At 44.0% G+C, this 21,866-nt stretch overlaps 1 protein-coding gene across 1 annotated transcript in view; it reads left to right on the forward strand.

Moving 5' to 3' along the window:
- The window catches only part of KLC3 (kinesin light chain 3), a 231,664-nt gene that overhangs the window by 207,574 nt on the left and 2,224 nt on the right, over positions 1-21,866 (forward strand). The window contains 2 exon segments of the mRNA XM_030217437.1: positions 10,314-10,435; positions 13,173-13,239. Of these exon segments, the coding sequence (XP_030073297.1) occupies positions 10,314-10,435; positions 13,173-13,239 (189 nt within the window).

The raw sequence follows: 21,866 nt of genomic DNA on the forward strand, positions 1-21,866 counted from the left end.
TTTGTCAAACGCCTTTTGAAAATCCAGATACACAATATCAACCGGCTCGCCTTTATCCACATGTTCACCCCTTCAAAGAAATGTAATAGATTGGTGAGGCAAGATTTCCCTTCACTAAATCCATGTTGGCTTTGTCTCATTAATCCATGCTTTTGAATATGCTCTGTAATTTTGTTCTTTATAAAAGTCTCTACCATTTTGTCCGGCACCGACGTCAGGCTCACCGGTCTATAATTTCCCGGATCCCCTCTGGAACCTTTTTTAAATATCAGCGTTACATGGTCTACCCTCCAAACTTCCAGTACCATGAGCGATTTTGAAGATAAATTACATAATACTAACAATAGTTCTGCAAGTTCTGAATACCATCCGGTCCAGGAGATTTGCTACTCTTCAGTTTGTCAAATTGCCCCATTACATCCTCTAGGTTTATAATGATTTCATTCAGTTTCTTCGACTTGTCAGCTTTCAGAGAAGTTCTGAGAGAAGAGGACATTTCTCTGGTAAGTGAACACTATATTTTGCTTTGTGCTTTGGGAACTTAAAGATTGGGGTTTAAAGGAGGAATTGTAGGTTAGTGATATGCAAAATAAAAATAGTCTGTGTGCAATTCTGATCACTACATCTAAAAAAAAGATGTAGTGGAATTAGGAAAGGTACACAGAAGGGTGACCAAAATGATTAAGGGGATGGAGTGAATCTTTGAGGCAAAGCCTGGGAGGTTAGGGCTCTTCGGGAATTGTCACACCATGGAGCAGTAGAGGCATAATGATATTCTTAATTGTTTTCTATTCTTTTCCTAATAATTCCCAACATTCTGTTTGTTGGATTGAAAACTGGATAAAAGGAAAGAGAAAATAAGAATAAATGGACAGCTAAATATATGAAAAAGGATCAATAGTGGAGGGCCCTAATTGTCTGTACTGAGACCTGTGCCATTTAGCTCATTCATAAATGATCTGAAGAAAAGTATAAGTAAGGTGATCAAATTTGCAGATGATGCAAAATTACTCAGTCATTAAAATGGCAGAGGATTGCTTTTCTTGTGAGACTAGGAGACTGAGCTTCTAAATGGCAGATGAAATTGAATGTGAACAATTGCAAAGCAATGCATTTAGATGAAAATAATCCCAACTACGGAAGAAAACACTGGGTTCTAAGAAAAAAGATCCTGCAGTCATTCTGGACCTTATGTTGAAATTTTTAGCCCAGTGTGCCACAGTCACTACAAAAGCAAGTACATAGTAAATGACGACAGATAAAGACCTGAACAGTCCATCCAGTCTGCCCAACAAGATAAACTCATTTTACATGGTATGTGATACTTTATATGTATACCCAAGTTTGATTTGTCCTTGCCTTTCTCAGGGCACAGACTGTAGAAGTCTGCCCAGTACTGTTCTTGTACTAAGTTCTGAAGCTAACATCGAAGCCCCTTTAAAATTTTTCACTCCAGCCCATCCCTATCTATTCAGTCACGATGAGGACGTAGACCGTAGAAGTCTGCCCAGTTCCCGTTTTGTTTCCAATTACCGACGTCGCCACCCAATCTCCGTTAAGGTTCCACGGAACCATTCCTTCTAAAAAGGATTCCTTTGCGTTTATCCCATGCATGTTTGAATTCCATTACCGTTTTCATCTCCACCACCTCCCACGGGAGGGCATTCCACATATCCACCACCCTCTCCGTGAAAAAATACTTCCTGACATTAGTCCTGAGTCTGCCCCCCTTCAACCTCAATTCATGTCCTCTAGTTCTACTGCCTTCCCGTCTCCGGAAAAGGTTCGTTTGCGGATTAATACCTTTCAAATATTTGAACGTCTGTATCATTTCACCCCTGTTTCTCCTTTCCTCCAAGGTACACATGTTCAGGTCAGCAAGTCTGTCCTCGTACAGTTTGCAACGCAAATCCCATACCATTTTTGTAGCTTTTCTTTGCACCGCTTCCAGTCTTTTTACATCTTTAGCAAAATATGGCCTCCAGAACTGAACACAATACTCCAAATGGGGTATCACCAACGACTTGTAGAGGGGTATCAACACCTCATTTCTTCTGCTACCCAGTCTTTTGCACTGAGTGCCACATGTATGAGCATCTCCCGGTTGGTGTGATGTCATATGTGTGTGCTCAATGCAAAGAGCTCCTAGACTCAGAGAGCGTGTTCGTTCTCTCGAGGCTAGAGTAGCAGACTTGGTAGAAATGATGTCGATAGAGAAATATATAGATGAGACCTACAGGGATGTTGTAGAGAAGTCCCACCTCCAGTCAGGTAGTCTCTGTGCTGCCTTGGAGGAGGCAGGTCTCCCAGAAGGTGAAGTAGGAAGTACTCCTGTAGCCAGGACCTGCACACCAGGGGATTTCCTATCGTCTCACACCAAGGATATGTCTCCAGTTACTGCCCGGAAAGGAAAGGATAGGATAGCTGTTGTAGTTGGTGATTCGATCATTAGATATATAGATAGCTGGGTGGCTGGTGGACGGGAAGATCGCCTGGTGACTTGCCTGCCTGGTGCGAAGGTGGCAGACCTCACGCGTCACCTAGACAGGATTTTAGATAGTGCTGGGGAGGAGTCGGCTGTCTTGGTACATGTGGGTACCAATGACATAGGAAAATGTGGGAGAGAGGTTCTGGAAGCCAAATTTAGGCTCTTAGGAAGAAAACTCAAATCCAGATCCTCTAGGGTGGCGTTTTCTGAAATACTACCCATTCCATGCGCAGGGCCCAAGAGACAGGCAGAGCTCCAGAGTCTTAATGCGTGGATGAGACAATGGTGCAAGGAGGAGGGTTTTAGTTTTGTCAGGAACTGGGCAACATTCTGAGGAAGGGGGAACTGGGCATCATTTTGGGGAAGGGGGAACCTATTCCGAAAGGATGGACTCCACCTTAATCGGGATAGGACCAGGCTGCTGGCTCCCATCATTTAAAAAGAGATAGAGCAGCTTTTAAACTAGGAACGGGGGGAAGGCTGACAGTCGCACAAAAGCATATGGTTCGGAATAAGGTATCTTACAAAGATATCGCCCAAACAGGGAAGACAGGGTATCCTGATAGTGATGTTGCAAAAGATACTGAAGTAAATTAAAAATAATAAAAACCAGACAAAAGATAGTAAAATAGTACTGTCAAGTAAACAACATGATGTGATAAGGAATAACAAGTCTAGCTTGAAGTGTCTATATGCAAATGCTAGGAGCCTAAGACATAAGATGGGAGAATTGGAATATATTGCACTGAATGAAGAAATAAACATAATAGGCATCTCTGAAACCTGGTGGAAGGAGGATAACCAGTGGGACACTGTCATACCAGGGTACAAGTTATATTGTAGTGATAGGGTGGACCGGAGTGGGGGAGGAGTAGCACTGTACTTTAACGAGAGGCTTGAATCAAATAGATTGAAAATTCTGCAGGAAACAAAAGACCTCTTGGAATCATTGTGGATCAAAATTCCATGTGTAAAGGGGAAAAGGATGGTGATAGGGGTGTACTACCGTCTGCCCGATCAGGATGAGCAGACGGACACAGTCATGTTAAAGGAAATTAGTGAGGCAAATAAATTAGGCAACGCAATAATAATGTGTGATTTTAATTACCCCTATATAGACTGTGTTAATGTAACATCAGGGCACGCTAGGGAGGTAAACTTCCTCGATGAAATAAAGGACAGCTTTATGGAGCAGCTGGTACAGGAGCCGATGAGAGAAGGAAAAATTCTAGACTTAGTCATTTGTGGAGCGCATTATCTGGTACGGGAGGTAGCGTTCCGGGAGCTGCTTGACAACAGTGATCATAACATGATCACCTTTGAAATTTGCTTTCAAAAAGGTAAACATAGGAAGTCAAATATGTTAGCGTTTAACTTTAAAAAAAGAAGCTATGATAAAATGAGAAGAATGTTAAAAAAAAACAACTTAGAGGAGCGACTGAGAGGGTAAGAAACCTACAACAGGCGTGGATGCTGTTCAAAAACACTGTCCTGGAGGCCCAGGCCAAACATATTCCACGTATCAGAAAAGGAGGGCAGAAAACCAAAGGACAGCCGGCGTGGTTAAAAAGTGAGGTAAAGGAGGCTATTGAATCTAAAAAGGAATCCTTCAGAAAATGGAAGGAGGAACCGAATGAGGAAAATAAGAAGCAGCATAAGGAATGTCAAGTCAGATGCAAAGCGCTGATAAGAAAGGCAAAGAGGGATTTTGAAAGAAAGATAGTGTTAGAGGCGAAAACTGATAGTAAAATATTTTTTAGATACATTAAAAGAAGGAAACCGGCAAAAGAATCGGTTGGCCCGCTGGATGACTGGGGTGTAAAAGGGGCAATCAAGGAAGACAGAGAAATAGCAGAAAAACTAAATGAGTTCTTTGCTTCAGTCTTCACCAAGGAAGATTTGGGTGGGTTACCGGTGCCAGACAGGGTATTCAAAGCCGAAGAGTCGGAAAAACTTATTGAAATATTTGTAAATCTGGAAGACTTAATGGAGCAGTTCTGTAAACTGAAGAGTAGCAAATCTCCTGGACCGTATGGTATTCACCCTAGGGTACTGATAGAACTAAAAAATGAGCTGGCAGAGCTACTGTTAGTGATTTGTAATTTATCCTTAAAATAGAGCGTGGTACCAGAAGATTGGAGGGTGGCCAATGTAATGCCGATATTTAAAAAAGATTCCAGAGGAGACGGGGAAATTATAGACCGGTGAGTCTGACGTCGGTGCCAGGCAAAATGGTAGAGACTATTATCAAGAACAAAATTACAGAGCACGTTCAAAAGCATGGACTAATAGGACAAAGTCAACATGGATTTAGTGAAGGGAAGTCTTGCCTCACCAATCTGCTGCATTTCTTTGAAGGGGTAAATAAACATGTGGACAAAGGTGAGCCAGGTGATATTGAGGGGCATAATCGAACGGCGGCGGCCATCTATATGGCCGGCGCCGCAAAAGGCGGTCCCGAACCATATTATCGAAAAAGATAGCTGGCCATCTTTCATTTCGATAATACGGTTGGGGCTGGCCAAATGTCAGAGATGGCCGGGTTTGAGATGGCCGGCCTCGGTTTTCGCCGATAATGGAAACTGAGACCGGCTATCTCAAACCAGGCCAAATCCAAGGCATTTGGTCATGGGAGGAGCCAGCATTTGTAGTGCACTGGTCCCCCTGACATGCCAGGACACCAACCGGGCATCCTAGGGGGCACTTCTAAAAATTAAAAAAATAAAAATAGTTCCCAGGTGCATAGCTCCCTTACCTTGGGTGCTGAGCCCCCCAAACCCCCCCCCCCCCCAAAACCCACAACTCTACACCATTACCACAGCCCTTATGGGTGAAGGGGGGCACCTACATGTGGGTACAGTGTAGCAGGTAGGGGGGGGATGGGCCTGGGTCCACCTGCCTGAAGTGCACTGCACCCACTAAAAACTGCTCCAGGGACCTGCATACTGCTGCCAGGGAGCTGGGTATGACATTTCAGGCTGGCATAGAGGTTGGCAAAAAAGTTGTTTGTTTTTTTTGGGGTGGGAGGGGGTTGGTGACCACTGGGGGAATAAGGGGAGGTGATCCCTGATTCCCTCCAGTGGTCATCTGGTCAATTGGGGCACTTTTTTGAGACTTGGTCCTAAAAGAAAATGGACCAAGTGAAGCCGGCGAAATGCTCCTCGGAGCCGGCCTTCTTTTTTCCATTATCAGCTGAAGCCGGCCATGTCTTTACAACGCCCCCGTCCCGCCTCCCATACCCTTCCGAAACGCCCCCTTTAACTTTGGCCGGCTCTGCAATGGAAAGCAGTTGGAGCCAGCCAAAATCTGCTTTCCATTATACCGATTTTGCCTGCTTCAGGAGATGACTGGCCATCTCCCGATTTGTGTCGGAAGATGGCCTGCGATCTCCTTCGAAAATAAGCTGGATTGTGTGTCTAGATTTTCAGAAGGCGTTTGATAAGGTCCCTCATGAAAGACTACAGAGGAAATTAGAGGGACATGGGATCGGAGGTAGTGTCTTACTGTAGATTAAAAACTGGTTGAAAGATAGGAAACAGAGTAGGATTAAAAGGCCAATATTCACAATGGAGAAGGGTAGTTAGCAGGGTCCCTCAAGGATCGGTGCTGGGACCTCTGCTTTTTAACATATTCATAAATGACCTAGAGATGGGGGGGGGGGGGGGGTAACTAGTGAGGTAATCAAATTTGCTGATGACACAAAGTTAGTTAAAGTAGTCAAATCGTGGGAAGATTGTGAAAAACTACAAGTGGACCTTACGAGACTGGGGACTGGGCATCTAAATGGCAGATGACGTTTAATGTGAACAACTGCAAAGTGATGCATGTGGAAAAGAGGAACCCAAACTATAACTACGTCATGCAAGGTTCAGCGTTGGGAGTCACGGACCGAGAAAGGGATCTAGGTGTCATCATTGATGACACATTGAAATCTTCTGCTCAATGTGCTGCTGCGGCTAGGAAAGCAAATAGAATGTTGGGTATCATTAGAAAAGGGATTGAAAACAAAAATAAGGATATTATTCTGTCATTGTATCGCTCCATGGTGCGACCGCACCTCGAGTATTGTGTTCAATTCTGGTCGCTGCACCTCAAAAATGACATAGTGGAATTAGAAGGGTGCGGAGAAGGGCGACAAAGATGATACAGGGGATGGGACGACTTCCCTATCAGGATAGGCTGAAGAGGCTGGGGCTCTTCATCTTGGAGAAAAGGTGGCTGAGGGGAAATATGATAGAGGTCTATAAGATAATGAGTGGAATGGAACGGGTCGATGTGGAGCGTCTGTTTACGCTTTCCAAAAATACTAGGACAAGGGGGCATGCGATGAAGCTGCAGTGTGGTAAATTTAAAACCAATCGGAGGAAAAGTTTTTTCACTCAACGCATAGTTAAAATCTGGAATTCGCTGCTGCAAAAGGTGGTTAAGGCGGTTAACTTAGCGGACTTCAAAAAAGGGTTGGACGGCTTCCTGGAGGAAAAAGCCATAGAATGTTATTGAATGGGCGAGGGAATAATACAGTATTTTCTAGGATGGGTGGGACAAATTGCTTGCAAGCAAGAAAGTACCCCTAGTGTTTGCAAACAGAGGGTAATCATTACATTTTAATAATGACAACATGGGCCAGTGCTTTCTTATGATTCCATGTATTGAAGCAGTTCTATTAGAAAACGGTAAAATGCAGGTCATCCTTTCTTGCTTGGTGTCAGAGTTTCTCCTCCTTCCTTACTTCATATTTAAACTGCGCGCAGGCGCCAGCATTTTTTCGCTGGTATGCCGCGGGAGAGTTAGGCGGTCCTTTAGGTAAGCCCTAAATATATGATAAATACATTTGAATTTAATGGTAAAGAGGGCTCTCAGCAGCCCCAGAGAAGAGTTCTAGGCATGAACATGAGAAGAACAATAAGAGTGTGATAGTAACATCGATCTTTTCTACTGTTTACAATATGTAGAGATCATCATCAAGAGAGAGCATGGCTCCGGTTCGATAGGATTAAGTTCTCCTGATGACGCTATAAGAGCGAAACACAAATTGTGTTGGGAACAGAATAGATGTCGAAATGAGGATTTACATATTGAACTGTTGATCCAGTACAGTTTTATACTGCACTTTTCACATGAGCACAGACTGTTAACGGAGGCTTCACTGAGAGCACATCCAACCATCTGAATATCCAGCCCCAAGCTAAGTGCCTATTTTTACTATCGTCAATAGGCCCTTTGAATCTTTAAGTTCATTGGTTCACTACATCACAGTAAATTAGCTTTATATAAGGAGGTAGGGAGGGGCTGAGGGTGCAATGATGTTAGCGTCATATGTTGCTTCTCAGTAGTCCAGCCTCAGCAACATGAGTTTTACTGAGCACTCATTATCACGTTAGTCACATGAGTCACAGCATTAAAAAAATTAAAAAATATTATAACAGCGGTTTCCAAAAATAAAGTATGAGAGCATAACGTTGAAACCAGAACAGTGTGATACCCCAAAGGTACATTAGTCATTAAATTTTAACTGCCAGATCCTCAACCATTCTTCTAACGTTCGGAGATCCCTGGAGGGAGTATCCACTCTATTGGCTATTTTCGTGTCATCCGCAAAAAGACACACCTTTCCTTCCAACCCTTCAGCAATATCTCCCACAAATATATTAAACAGAATAGGCCCCAGCACCGACCCCTGAGGAACTCCACTGCTCACCTTCCTTTCCTCTGAGCATATTCAATTTACCACCACCCTCTACCACCTGTTGGTCAACCAGTTTCTTATCCAGTTCACCACTTTCGGTCCTAAGTTCAACCCTTTCAGCTTATTCACGAGTCTTCTGTGGGGGACCGTATCAAAGGCTTTGCTGAAGTCCAAGTAGATTACATCTAGCGCACGTCCCTCATCCAATTCTTTGGTCACCCAGTCAAAAAAGTCAATAAGATTCGTTTGGCAGGATTTTCCTTTGGTAAAGCCATGTTGCCTGAGGTCCTGTAACCCGTCGGTTTCTTGAAAGTTAACTATCCTTTCTTTCAAGCAGCGACTCCATTATTTTTCCTACCACCGACTTGAGACTTACCGGTCTGTAGTTTCCCACTTCTACCCTGACTCCCCTTTATGCACCACATCCGCTCGTCTCCAATCTTGCGGAACCTCTCCTGTCTCTAAAGATTTATTAAATAAATCCTTAAGAGGTCCCGCTCTCTGAGCTCCTTCAGTATCCTGGGATGTATCCCATCTGACCCCATAGCTTTTTTCACCTTCAGATTCTCCAGCTGTTTATAAACTCTTTATTCTGTAAACGGCGCAGTATCCACTCCATTCCCAGATGTTCCCTCGGCAGCCAACCGCGGTCCTTCTCTAGGATTTTCCTCTGTGAACACTGAAGAAAAATAATTGTTTAGCACGTTCGCTTTATCTTCATTACTCTCCACATAGCCATTCTCATTATCTTTCAGTCTCGCAATTCCATTCCTATCTCTTCTCCTTTCTCCAATATATCTGAAAAAGTCTTGTCACCTCTCTTTACATCTTTAGCCATTTTTTCTTCCGCTCGTGCTTTCGCTAGCCTTATTTCCCTCTTCGCTTCTTTCAGTTTAATCCGATAATCTTTTCCGTGATCCCCTTGTTGTGTTCTTTTGTATTTCTTGAACAAAGCCTCTTTTGCTCTTATTTTTTCAGCTACTTGTTTGGAGAACCATATAGGCTTCCTGCTTCTTTTGTTTTTGTTTACTTTCCTCACAAAAGGATCAGTCGCCATATTTATAGCAGCCTTTAGCTTGGGCCACTGTTTTTCCACTTCTTCTACGCCTTCCCATGCCAAAAGCTCCTTCAGGTATTCCCCCATTTTATCAAAATCAGTATGTCTGAAATCCAGTACTTTGAGTTTTGTGCGTCCACACTCCGCCTTCGCCCTTATATCAAACCATACGGTGTGATGATCACTATTACATTGGTGGGCACCCACCCAGATATCGGAAATACAACCTCCATTAGTGAGCACTAGATCCAGCATTGACCCTTCCCTCGTGGGTTCCGTCACCATTTGTCTGAGCAAGGCACTTTGACAGGCATCCACAATCTCCCTAGTTCTTTCCGATTCCCTAAATAAAATATTAGGGATTATTCAGAAAAGAGTCGAGAACAAAACTGGACCTTGAATATGGTATGCAGCTCCGGCTGTTTTATCTCAAAAAGGGCATAGTAGGACTAGAAGACATCCAGAGAAGGGTGACAAAATTATAAAGGGGAAAGAATATTTCCCTCATGAAGAGAGGCTAAACAAGTTATGGCTCTTAAGCTTGCAGAAAAGGTACACGAGATGGGATGTACTAGAAAGTTTTAAAATCATGAGTAGAATAGAACAATTAAAATATGGATTTGTTGTTTAATTTTTCAAAAAATGTATAACAAGGACACTCCACAAAACAACCAGCAGACTGAAAACATGTGGAAAGTATTTTTTTCACGCAGCATATAAAGGTATGGAATCTAGTGCTGCAGGACGTGGTCAAGGTGACTAACATAGTAGAGTTCCTGGAAGGAAAGTCTGTAAAAGATGATCATCGACACATTTAGGAGAGCCACTGCTTATGAACTATGAGAAACAGAACTATATTTTAGGATCTACTGGTACTTGTAACCTGGAGAAGCCAGAGTCTGACACAAGATGCTGTGCTCAGTGGACTTTGGTCTGATACAGCATAGCTTTTATGTTCTTAAACCATTATAAAAAAAAATACAATTTCAACAAGCACACCCCTACAGTACAGACAGCTGTAGCACTAGGTACCTTTTTCCTACAGCTGCTCTCTCTCTCTTTCATGCTTGCACGGGGCTCAGGGGAACCTGAGACGGAGTGGTTCCTTCTCCAAATTACGTGAATCCATCCGCCGCAGCAGTGAGAAGCTTGTTCGCCGACTGAAAGGTGACGGGCTACAGGATGCCACCCCAAAGAATTCTGGGTAAGACTGATTCAGAAATAAAACTGTGCCACTTCCAGCCTTGCCCATACATCTCACTGCTGCTCTGCTATTCAACCTGTGCCCCTCTACAGATCTGGCTGTACACAAGTGGGTAGCACTGTTACCTGTCCCCTACTACTTTACTAATTTATAGGCGTTAATAGCTAATGCCCCCCCCCCCATCCCATGATCCTATGGTAAGAGGTGTACAACCTGGCCTTTGCCAGGGAATTGCTAGGTTCCCCATGGAATTGCAAGAACCTGGTGCTAGGTTGAAAATGTGTGGGTACACTTCTTTCCCTCCTGCACCAACCTCCCCTTTACTCTTTGCTGTTACATCTCTCGCTGATGCTGATCCAGAATGACAGGAGGAGAGCAGCAGTTCACTGCATGGTCCACAATTTGGGGACTACAACAGAAAAGGATATCTCACAAGATACCGCTGCTCACTATCTCTCAGTGGCGAGAGGTATAGTTGAGGGAAAGGGGAATGAGGGGCTGAAATTATATGAAGGATGTTGGTGACATGTGTAGGGTTGATGCAAGAATATTAGGCACCATAGGCAAACCTTCAGCCTTGTCTCTCCTCCTCCCCCCCCCCCCCAATTAACATTTAGGCCCCCTAAGGGCTCTTCCCCAAGATTTTAATAATTACATTCAACAATCATAACACCCCAGTACCAGCCCTCCCAGAACAATCATGTAAAAATGTATAATCAGATATCATAATTTTAAATATTGAATTCTGAAACAATGAAAGCAAATTTACAAAAGCCTTTTACCGAGTTTAATGGGCTATATGAAAATTACCCATCATCCCTTTGAGCAAACTACATGCTGATGGTTGAGTTTGTCTGGATGTTAGGACCTGTTACTTTGCTTTGACTTTAGCTGCTCTTTGCTGCCCACCATAAGTAACCACCTAGTCTGCCCACTAGTTAGGCCGACCTTGCATCTATGTATGAGAACGAAGGATCTAATGCAAGGCAGGATTGTGGAACCTTAACCTCTTTCCAACCTTATCCTGACTGTAGAACTTCCTACTCCCAGTCCTCTCTCTCTCCCAGATTCCCTCAGTGGAGTAGGGTTGGAGGGGGAGCTGATGAGTGCTGTTTGAGTGGGGTGTGGGAATTTGTATGTATTATATATACTCCCCTGCCTGGACTGATGAAGATCCAAAAGAAGAAAATTAAAAAAAAAAAAAAAAAAAACTAATTTGGATAAGGTACAGTAATTTACAAGCACTCCAGTTTCAATGGCTGGCAGCTGGGATATAGTCTTCAAAAGGTGTACCTAAAGAACTGGGCAGACTGAAAGGTGGCATCGGGTCTTTTTCTGCTGCCAGCTGCTATATTGAGAGGACTTTTCCCCATTCTAAAAAATAAATTATACAGACACCCAAATAATAAAATTAAAAACTACTTTATCTTTAAAATGTAAAGTAAAATTTACATTATTTTATACTAGTAAAAGAGGCCCGTTTCTGTGTGAAATGAAACTGGTGCTAGCAAAGGCTCCCTCCCCCTCACCCCCCAACATCCCTCTCCCTCCAACCCCCCCTCACACCCCCTGGGAGTACCCTGCACCCTTGTCTTTGGAGTTCCACCCCCATTCGTCCATCCCTCTCTGTCCTCCGAGTTCGAGCCCCCTTCTCCTCCGAGTTCCATGCCCCCTACCCGCCTCCTTCCCTGTCCTCCGCGTTCCAGGCGCCCCTCCCCTTCAGGTTTCCGGACCCCCTCCCCTTACAGTTGCAGGCCCCCACCTCCCGTTGGAGTTACAGCACCACCCGTCCCCTTCCATGACCCCCCTCTCTGTCGTCCCAGGACCCCCTCCCCCCTTCACTCGTCCCGTGCCGTCCGAGTTCCACATCCCCCCTCCTCCGATTTGCACCGCCCAGCGCCTCCCTCCCTCTCTGTCTGTGGCCTCCGAGTGCAAGCAGGACGTGTGCTGCTGCCTCTGCCCTTCGTAAGTGCCAGCTGTTCTTTAAAACTTTTTACCTCCTGCGAGGCCGGCAACAGTAAAGTCCAGCACACACGGACGCCGCTTCAAACTGCCTTCGCTCTCGCTTCTGTTTCAGCTGTGCCTCTGGTCCCGCCCTTCTGCAAACAGGAAATGAGGGCGGGACCAGAGGCACAGCTGAAACAAAAGCGAAGGCAGTCTGAAGCGGCGTACATGTGTGCTGGACTTCACTGTTGCCGGCCGAGCAGGAGGTAAAATGTTTTAAAGAACAGCCGGCACTTACAAAGGGCAGGGGCAGCAGCACACGTCCTGCTTGCACTCGGAGGCCACAGACAGAGAGGGAGGGAGGCACTGGGCGGTGGAAATCGGAGGAGAGGGGGGCATGGAACTCGGACGGGATTGGGGCCGTCGGACGGGAGTGGGCCCGTGGAACTTGGACGGACAGGAGTGGAAGGAGGGGGTCATGGAACTCGGGGGGGGGGGGGCGCGATTCTTTACTCACCTCTGGTGGCTGGTGCTGGGTTCCTTTCCATCTCACTTCCCATTGGTCCGCCCTGTGACGTCATCCCCAGGGTGGACCAATGGGAACTGTGTTACGAACCCAGGCATCCAGACGGAGGTGGAAATTATTATATAGGATGAAAAATATACTCCTGTGCAAATGTGGAGCATTCACAAAATTTCAGAAAAACAGCAGTAGAATCCATCCTACAGGAAACAGGGGTTGTGCTAATAGCAGAGAAATATAACCAGAGTCACATCATCTTCTTTTTGACAGGATGACAAGAGCCTACAGTCTAAATGTCCTGAACGTGGACAGCAGGACAGATGCTAATTCTCTTCAGGTGAGAACTGCCTCTAGCCAATGAAGCATAGGCTTGAGCCTAAGCCTAAGCCTCTATTTTCAACAAACCCTTTGGATTGATTCTGCTTCATTTGGGGGCTTAAGCTGTGCTTTATTTTCAATTTACAGTGGCATCTTAGCTCTCACAATGGCCAGTTACCAGTAGGTTGCAAAGGGATCCTCAAACTGCTGAGGTAGTTTCTGTGGTAGTGGGGGAGTGGAAGGGGAGCCAAGAATCTGGGGGTGAAGAAGGTAGAAAGTGACCATCCTATGCATTCATATGTTGAGTAAGGTCAATAGTTTCCTAAACTCCTATTACAAAGAATACAGCATGTCTCGTAGTCATTGTATTCTATAAAGTATTTTTAAAAATATTGTTTTTTTGAATTTGGTCCAGGAAAGTGGTATATAAATTACAATGGCTGGGAGCCATGCTAAGTTTTATGCAATGTTCACCTTTATTTGATATACTGCTAAATCAAACATATATCAGAAATGGGATAAGAAAAAGATAAGAGACAATAACAAAGGATGACAGCAGGAGGGTCCTAGGATATTAATTTTCTGGGTTGAGCCTAATGTGTGAAAATGTTTATACCCAAGCTATTTTAGATCAAAATTGCTGATTCTCCATAGTTAAGGATTTCATGAACTAATCTGGGAAACTGTTTGCTTTGTTTTTCACAAAAGGGACTGTGGTAGGATAAGGTTTCAGTTCACAGTTCAGCTTTAGTTTAGGCCATTAAGATGTATTAAAGGGCAATATTTTTTCACAAAAAGGGTTTTTGCACATTAAACAGTGCTAAAATGCCATTAGATACACAAACGCTTATTTACATTTTTCATTAATGAGCTGCCTTGCATTAATTTGCATCAATGCAGCTCATTAATGAAAACATTTAAATGAACTTTTGTGTATCTACTGGCGTTTTCACACTGTTTAATGTGCAAAGTCCTTTTTGTGAAAAACAATATTGCCCTCTAATACATCATAATGGCATAAACTAGGGCTGAAACCTTGTCCTGCCACAGCTATGGAAGTCATGTTCCAAAATATGGAAAGCTGCCCTTACATCCATCCATCCACATACACTTATGTATAAAGTCACATTCCTGATCAAAAAAGAGGCACTGAGTGTCTTGCAGTAATAGAGAATAGTAACACCAAAGCAGACACTAAGTCCAAAGAGTCTTTATTCAAACAATCCTGACATGGCCTCGTCTCGCCAAATAGGCTGCATCAGGAATAAAACAAACAACAAAAAATATATAAAAACAATTAGAACATACATATTAAATTATTTGCTTACAAAATAATAACAGCTAGAGAAAGGGACCAAGAAAGGGATCTAGGTGTCGTCGTCGATGATACGTTTAAACCTTCTGCTCAGTGTGCTGCTGCGGTTAAGAAAGCAAATAGAATGTTAGGTATTATTAGGAAAGGAATGGAAAACAAAAATGAGGATGTTATAATGCCTTTGTATCGCTCCATGGTGCGGCCGCACCTCGAATATTGTGTTCAATTCTGGTTGCCGCATCTCAAAAAAGATATAGTGGAATTAGAAAAGGTGCAGAGAAGGGTGACGAAAATGATGAAGGGGATGGGACGACTTCCCTATGAGGAAAGGCTAAAGCAGCTAGGGCTCTTCAGCTTGGAGAAAAGGCAGCTGAGAGGAGATATGATAGAGGTCTATAAAATAATGAATGGAATTGAACGGGTAGATGTGAAGCGTCTGTTCACGCTTTCCAAAAATACTAGGACTAGGGGGCATGCGATGAAGCTACAATGTAGTAAATTTAAAACGAATCGGAGAAAAAGTTTCTTCACTCATCGTGTAATTAAACTCTGGAATTCGTTGCCAGAGAATGTGGTAAAGGCGGTTAGCTTAGCGGAGTTTTAAAAAAAAGTTTGGACGGCTTCCTAAAGGAAAAGTCCATAGACCGTTATTGAATGGACTTGGGGAAAATCCACTATTTCTGGGATAAGCAGTATAAAATGTTTTGTACATTTTTGGGATCTTGCCAGGTATTTGTGACCTGGATTGGCCACTGTTGGAAACAGAATGCTGGGCTCGATGGACCTTTGGTCTTTCCCAGTATGGCAATACTTCTCTAAAAAGGAACTTAATTAAAAATGTAACTATAAGACAAATAAATGATAAAAGGTGCCCAGAGCAACATAAATCATTAAACATATGTACAAATTAAACCAAATTGACATTTCTTACCGGGGACACACAAGACTTAGCCCTGGTAGTAAAACTGAGCATACAAGATGACCTGGAGGAATAGCATAAAAGCATTAAATACTCATACTTAAATAGGATAGATGTGAGCAGCAAATAATGCAACCCCTAAGCAGTGCTGGAGTGACAAAGATGGCATAATCGAAAGGGACGCCCAAGTTTTCCTGGGGACGTCCTCGCAGGACGGCTTCAGCAAGGGGCGTGGAAACCCATATTATCGAAACAAGATGGGCGTCCATCTTTCATTTCGATAATACGATCGGGGACGCCCAAATCAGCAAGTTTAGGTCGACCTTAGAGATGGTCGTATCCAGGACTTGGTAATTTCTGATTTTCAGCGATAATGGAAAGCGAGGATGCCTATCTCAGAAACGACCAAATCCAAGCCATTTGGTCGTGGGAGGTGCCAGCATTCGTAGTGCACTGGTCCCCCTGACATGCCAGGACACCAACCGGGCACACTAGGGGGCACTGCAGTGGACTTCAGAAATTGCTCCCAGGTATGTAGCTCCTTTGCCTTCAGCCAGATGCACTAACTGAACAGAAAAAGCCCTTCCCTTACCGATCCATTAGCAATTCGGAAAGGAACGGGCATGCATGAAGGAAATCGCATGCAAATGAGCTGTTAGCTTATTTGCACATGATTTCCTTCCTAAGTAGGGGAAGCCAATGCAGAGCAGCCAAGCATTATGCGTGGCTGCTCTGCGCATGTCAAAGACGGCTTCATACATGTAGACAAGCTGCGTGTATAATAGCCATCTACAACCTTAGAAAAACACAAGTCCATGTGAAGGACGTCCTTTGCTATGCCTCCGTCCCTGCAACAGCAGTTGAGGATGTCCAAAATGTGGATGTTTATATGAGAAGGACGTCCATGCCTTTGCTATGCCTCTGACATCCCCTTTATTTGGATTTTGGATCACAAGTAGCAGCAGTGGGATTTGAACTAGCCACCTCTGGATTGCAAGACCAGTGCTCTAACCACTAGGCCACTCCTCCACTCCACTCCCTTGAAATTTGGCCGTCCCTGTGGGGGGGGGGGGGCAGTTCAGGACCTGAAACCAAACTCAACTAACTGAGAGTGCAGCCTGGAACAGAACAAAAATGGGTCTAGGGGGGTGGAGTTGGATTCTAAACCCCAAACAGATTCTGCAGCACTGCCTGCCCAAATCGACTGTCGCGTCGGGTATCCTGCTGAAGGTAGTAGTCAGATATGAATGTGTGGACTGATGACCACGTTGCAGCCTTGTAAATCTCTTTAATGGAGACCGACTTTAAGTGGGCTACTGACGCAGCCATGGCTCTAGCAATATGAGCCTTGACATGGCCCTCTAGAAACAGCCCAGCTTGGGCATAAGTGAAGGAAATGCAAGCTGCTAGCCAATTGTAGATTGTGCGTTTTCCAATGGCGACTCCCCTCCTGTTGAGATTGAAAGAAACAAACAACTGGGCAGACTGTCTGAAGGGCTGTCTCCGCTCCATGTAAAAGGCCAATGCTCTCTTGCAGTCCAAGGTATGCAAACTGCGTTCGCCAGGGTAGTATGAGGACGGGGAAAGAAAGTTGGCTAGACAATTGACTGGTTCAGAAGGAACTCAGACACCACCATTGGCAGGAACTTAGGGTGCGTGCGGAGGACTACTCTATTATGATGGAACTTGATATAAGGTGCATGCACCACCAAGGCCTGAAGCTCACTGACCCTACGAGCTGAAGTTAACAGCCACCAAGAAAATGACCTTCCAGGTCAAGTACTTCAGGTGGTAGGACTTCAGTAGCTCAAAAGGAGCTCACATCAGCTGGGTTAGAACGACGCTGAGATCCCATGGCACTGGTGGAGGTTTGACTGGGGGCTTTGACAAAAGCAAACCTCTCATGAACCGAACATCTAAAGGCTGTCCAGAGATAGGCTTACCTTCTACACAGCGATGATAAGCACTAATCGCACTAAGGTGAACTCTTACGGAGTTGGTCTTGAGACCAGACTCTGACAAGTGTAGAAGGTATTCAAGCAGGGTCTGTGTAGGACAAGAAAGAGGATCTAGGGCCTTGCTGTCACACCAGACGGCAAACCTCCTCCATTTGAAAGAGTAACACATCTTGGTGAAATCTTTTCTGGAAGCAAGCAAGACTCGAGACACCCTCTGAAAGACCCAAGGAGGCGAATTCTAAGCTCTCAACATCCAGGCCGTTAGAGCCAGGGACTGGAGGTTGTGATGTAGAAGTGACCCCTCATTCTGAGTGATGAGGGTTGGAAAACATTTCAATCTCCACGGTTCCTCGGAGGACAACTCCAGAAGAAGAGGGAACCAAATCTGACGCGGCCAAAAGGGAGCTATCAGAATCATGGTTCCGCAGTCTTCTTTGAGTTTCAGCAAAGTCTTCCCTATTAGAGGTATGGGAGGATAAGCATACAGAAGGCCTGTTCCCCAATGCAGGAGAAAGGCATCTGACACTAGTCTGTTGTGGGCCTGAAGCCTGGAACAGAACTGAGGGACCTTGTGATTGATCTGAGTGGCAAAAAGATCCACCAAAGAGGTGCCCCATGCTTGGAAGATCTTGCGGACTACGTCCATGTTCAGTGACCACTCATGAGGTTGCATTACCCTGCTCAGTCTGTCAGCCAGACTGATGTTTATGCCTGCCAGATAAGTGGCTTGGAGAAACATGCCAAAACGGCGTGCCCAAAGCCACATCTGGATGGCTTCCTGACACAGAGGGCGAGATCCGGTGCCCCCCTGCTTGTTGGTATAATACATGGCAACCTGATTATCTGTCTGAATCAATATGACTTGGTTGGACAGCTGGTCTCTGAAAGCTTTTAGAGCATTCCAGATCACTCGGAATTCCAGGAGATTGATCTGAAGACCTTTTTTCTGAAAGGACCAAGCTCCTTGAGTGTGAAGTCCATCTACATGAGCTCCCCACCCCAGGAGGGATGCATCCATCGTCAGCACTTTTTGTGGCTGAGGAATTTGGAATGGACGTCCTAAGATCAAATTGGATCAAATTGTCCACCACTGCAAGGAATTTCGAAAGTCTGTGGATCACATCCTCTAAACTCCCCGCAGCTTGATACCACTGGGAAGCTAGGGCCCATTGAGCTGATCTCATGTGTAGGTGTGTCATGGGAGTCACGTGAACTGTGGAGGCCATGTGTCCCAGAAGTCTCAACATCTCTCTCTCTCTTTCTCTCAAGACGCTTAGGTCCGTTTCTTCATACGAAGACACAGACTACAAGCGGCTGGGCTATGGTCGGGCCCAAGGCACTGGGTACAGCAAGCGTGGGTATCTGTACCTGAGATGGTCTGGTTGCTCCAAATACAACGTTTGAAACCGCTGGGTGTCTTCGATGACATGGAAGAAAAAACGGCTTAGGCGAAATCAAATGACGCGATTGTGCCAAGAAAGAATAAGCACAAAAAAGGGAAAAAGGTCATCCTCGTCAAAAAAGAAAGGAAACTTTAAAAGTGGACAAAAAGATAAGAAACTACGGGAAAACTACGGGAAAACTTTTTTAAAAAATCTTTTAAGAAAAAAGAAAATAAAAGCGAAAATCAGTCGCGGCGTAGTTGTCTTCCTGGGCTCCTGACCGAGCGCAGCGAAAATATTGCCACACCTAACAGCGGAGAAAAAAAAGAACTAAAGAGGCACGCCCGCACGATGGAACTTTCCTGAGAGACTTTGTTTTTATTTTGCTTGCAAAATTTGTTTGCCGATTCCTGGGCCACCGCGGATGTCAACTCACATGTGAGAACAAGCAGCCTGCTTGTCCTCGGTGAATACAGCTCCTAGACACTGCTGGAGTGACAAAGTAAATAGGAAAGGGAAAAAAAGAAAGTTAAACTTACTTCAGCAGTTTCTTCATCACAGATGGCAGAGCATAGCTTCATATGTCTGGGCAGGAGTCCTCCAGCTTGGATCCTGCCCACCATTTATAGTATTGAATTACCTCTTTCTTAATGGTTAAAAATCCAAGTCTCAAACATCTGCAAAAATAATCCTTGTGGATAAAAATGGGGGAAGCTAGTTTGCTCTTTATTACATGATGTTAAAATTGAAGTTAAAAAATCGGAACTTTTGAAAAAAACAAAATTTGAAATTAAAACAAATTCATATTCCCTGAGTGATGTTCTTCTGAAAAATGTAACGACAGAAAATGCTAAAAACATTATGCGTTCCAGTGGCCATCTTGAATGTGTTTCAATGATGTCATCAGGCTTCACTGAAGCTAAAAAGCTTAAAGAACACACATTACTCTAAAACCATTCATGTCTAGTGTAGAAATAGCTATAAAACCCTATTTGAAATGACAAAAAGCATATAAAATAAGCAATAGCTCTTAAAATGCGATTTGAAATACAATTAAGAGAAATATACATACAAATAAAAAACATGCATAATGTATTTCTTAATCTTAAATGAATGATAAATACATAAATAAATGCAGAGGGAGAAGGGGGAATTTTGTATTGATAACAGTTTTCTTAAAAAATCATCACTAAATGCAGGCTAAAAGGTTCAAGTCCTTATTTAAACCATGTAGGTGCACTGTGTTAAAACTAAAAATTAACTTCTCCACATCCCCACTTCGCATTGATAGTGTTGGTTTACAAATCACACAGAATCTGTAATCTTCAAATCTGTGACTCAGCATTTTAGAATGTTCCACCAAAGGTTTCTCTAAGATTCTTCATAGCGTTTTTCAGCAGCAGATTTTAATAAAAATTACATTTTTCAGAAGGGCATCACTCAGGGAATATGAATTTGTGATTAGTTTCAAATTTTATTTTTTTTATCAAAAGCACCAATTTTTTAACGATTTTAAACTTCAGTTTTAACATCATGCTGCAAGTAAAAAAATAAAGAGCAAAGTAGCATCCCCCCCTTTTACCACAATGATTATTTTTGCACATGTTTATGACTTGGATTTTTAACCATTAAGAAAGAGGTAATTCAATACTATAAATAGTGGGCAGGATCCAAGATCTGCCATCTGTGACGAAGAAATTGCTGAAGTAAGTTTAACTTTCTTTTTTTTCCCTTTCCTTTTTGTCACTCCAGCACTGCCTAGGAGCTGTATTATCTGTTGTTTATACCTATCCTATTTAAGTATAGTGCTTTTAATTTATGTTTTACTTTGTCACTCCAGCACTGCTTAGTTGAATTACTTGCTGCTCAAATCTATCCTATTTAAGCATAGAGTTTTTTATTTAATGTTTTTATGCTATTCCTCCAGGTCGTCTTGGATGCTCAGTTTTACTACCACAGCTAAGTCTTGTGTGTCCCTGGTTAGGCATGTCAATTTGGTTTTATTTGAACACTAGTAAAAAAGGCCTGTTTCTGGCTGAAATGAAACGGGCGCTAGCAAGGTTTTGCGCGGAGTGTGTATGTTTGAGAGAGTGTCTGTGAGAGTGACTGTGTGAGAGTGAGAATGTGCAAGTGTGTGTGTGTGACAGTGGGTGTGAGTGTGTCTGTGAGAGAGCGTGTGTGTATGTGAGAATGAGTGTGTGCGAGTGCGTATGTGAGACAGTGAGTGTCCTTCCCTGTCCCCCCTGTCAGGTGTTAGGACTGGGGGGACTGTGGACAATCATGAAGGTAGCCCCTACCAAAATAATGAAAGCAAGACCATTTGTATAATAATCACTGCATTCCAGAGAACAAAATGGAGCAAGTTCCCACATGCTATCTTTTGCTTTCTGTATTCAGTAGCTGACAGGCTTGCTAGACTTACCTAAGTGGCTGTAGCTGCAATACACTGAGAAGAAAGCAAGGAAACCTATGAGATGTAGATACGGCCGTCCCCTTGGCCTCTGGCACTCCTACCTTCTTCTATTTGACTTCCCTCTGATAGGTCCGTCATTCGGTGTGACGCTCCTCCCTTTTCCTGTTTCAGTTCCCTTTGATAGGTCAGAGCGGTGCAGCTGTGACACTCCTCCCTTCTCTGATAGGTCAGGGCGGGGCAGAGATGTAGTGTGCTTAAAAATGGTTACAGAGCTTCGAACATACGAACTGTTGAAGCCTCAGAGTGTGCTTTAGAACGTTGAGGGTGCTTTTTATGTGCAGATGGGGCGTGGCTGAGACTGAGGGTGAGTAGTCCGAATAGCCTAGCCTACCAGGAGGACAGGAGTTCAGGACAGATGGAGTGAGCTTCAGAATGTCTGAGGGGGGGGATTTTATTTATATAGATACTAGTAAAAAGGCCCGTTTCCGAAACCAATGAAACGGGCACTAGCATGTGTTTTTTGTGTGTGTGTGTGTGTGTATGTGTCACAGAGTTATTTTGTGTGTGTGTGTGTGTGAGGGTGGGGTGTGTGTGCAGGTTGTTGATGTGTGTCTTTTTTTTTTTGTTTTTTTTGCTTGGGGGGTTGGGGGATGTGCTGT

Source organism: Microcaecilia unicolor, chromosome 11, assembly GCF_901765095.1.
Source record: "Microcaecilia unicolor chromosome 11, aMicUni1.1, whole genome shotgun sequence".
NCBI lineage: Eukaryota > Metazoa > Chordata > Amphibia > Gymnophiona > Siphonopidae > Microcaecilia > Microcaecilia unicolor.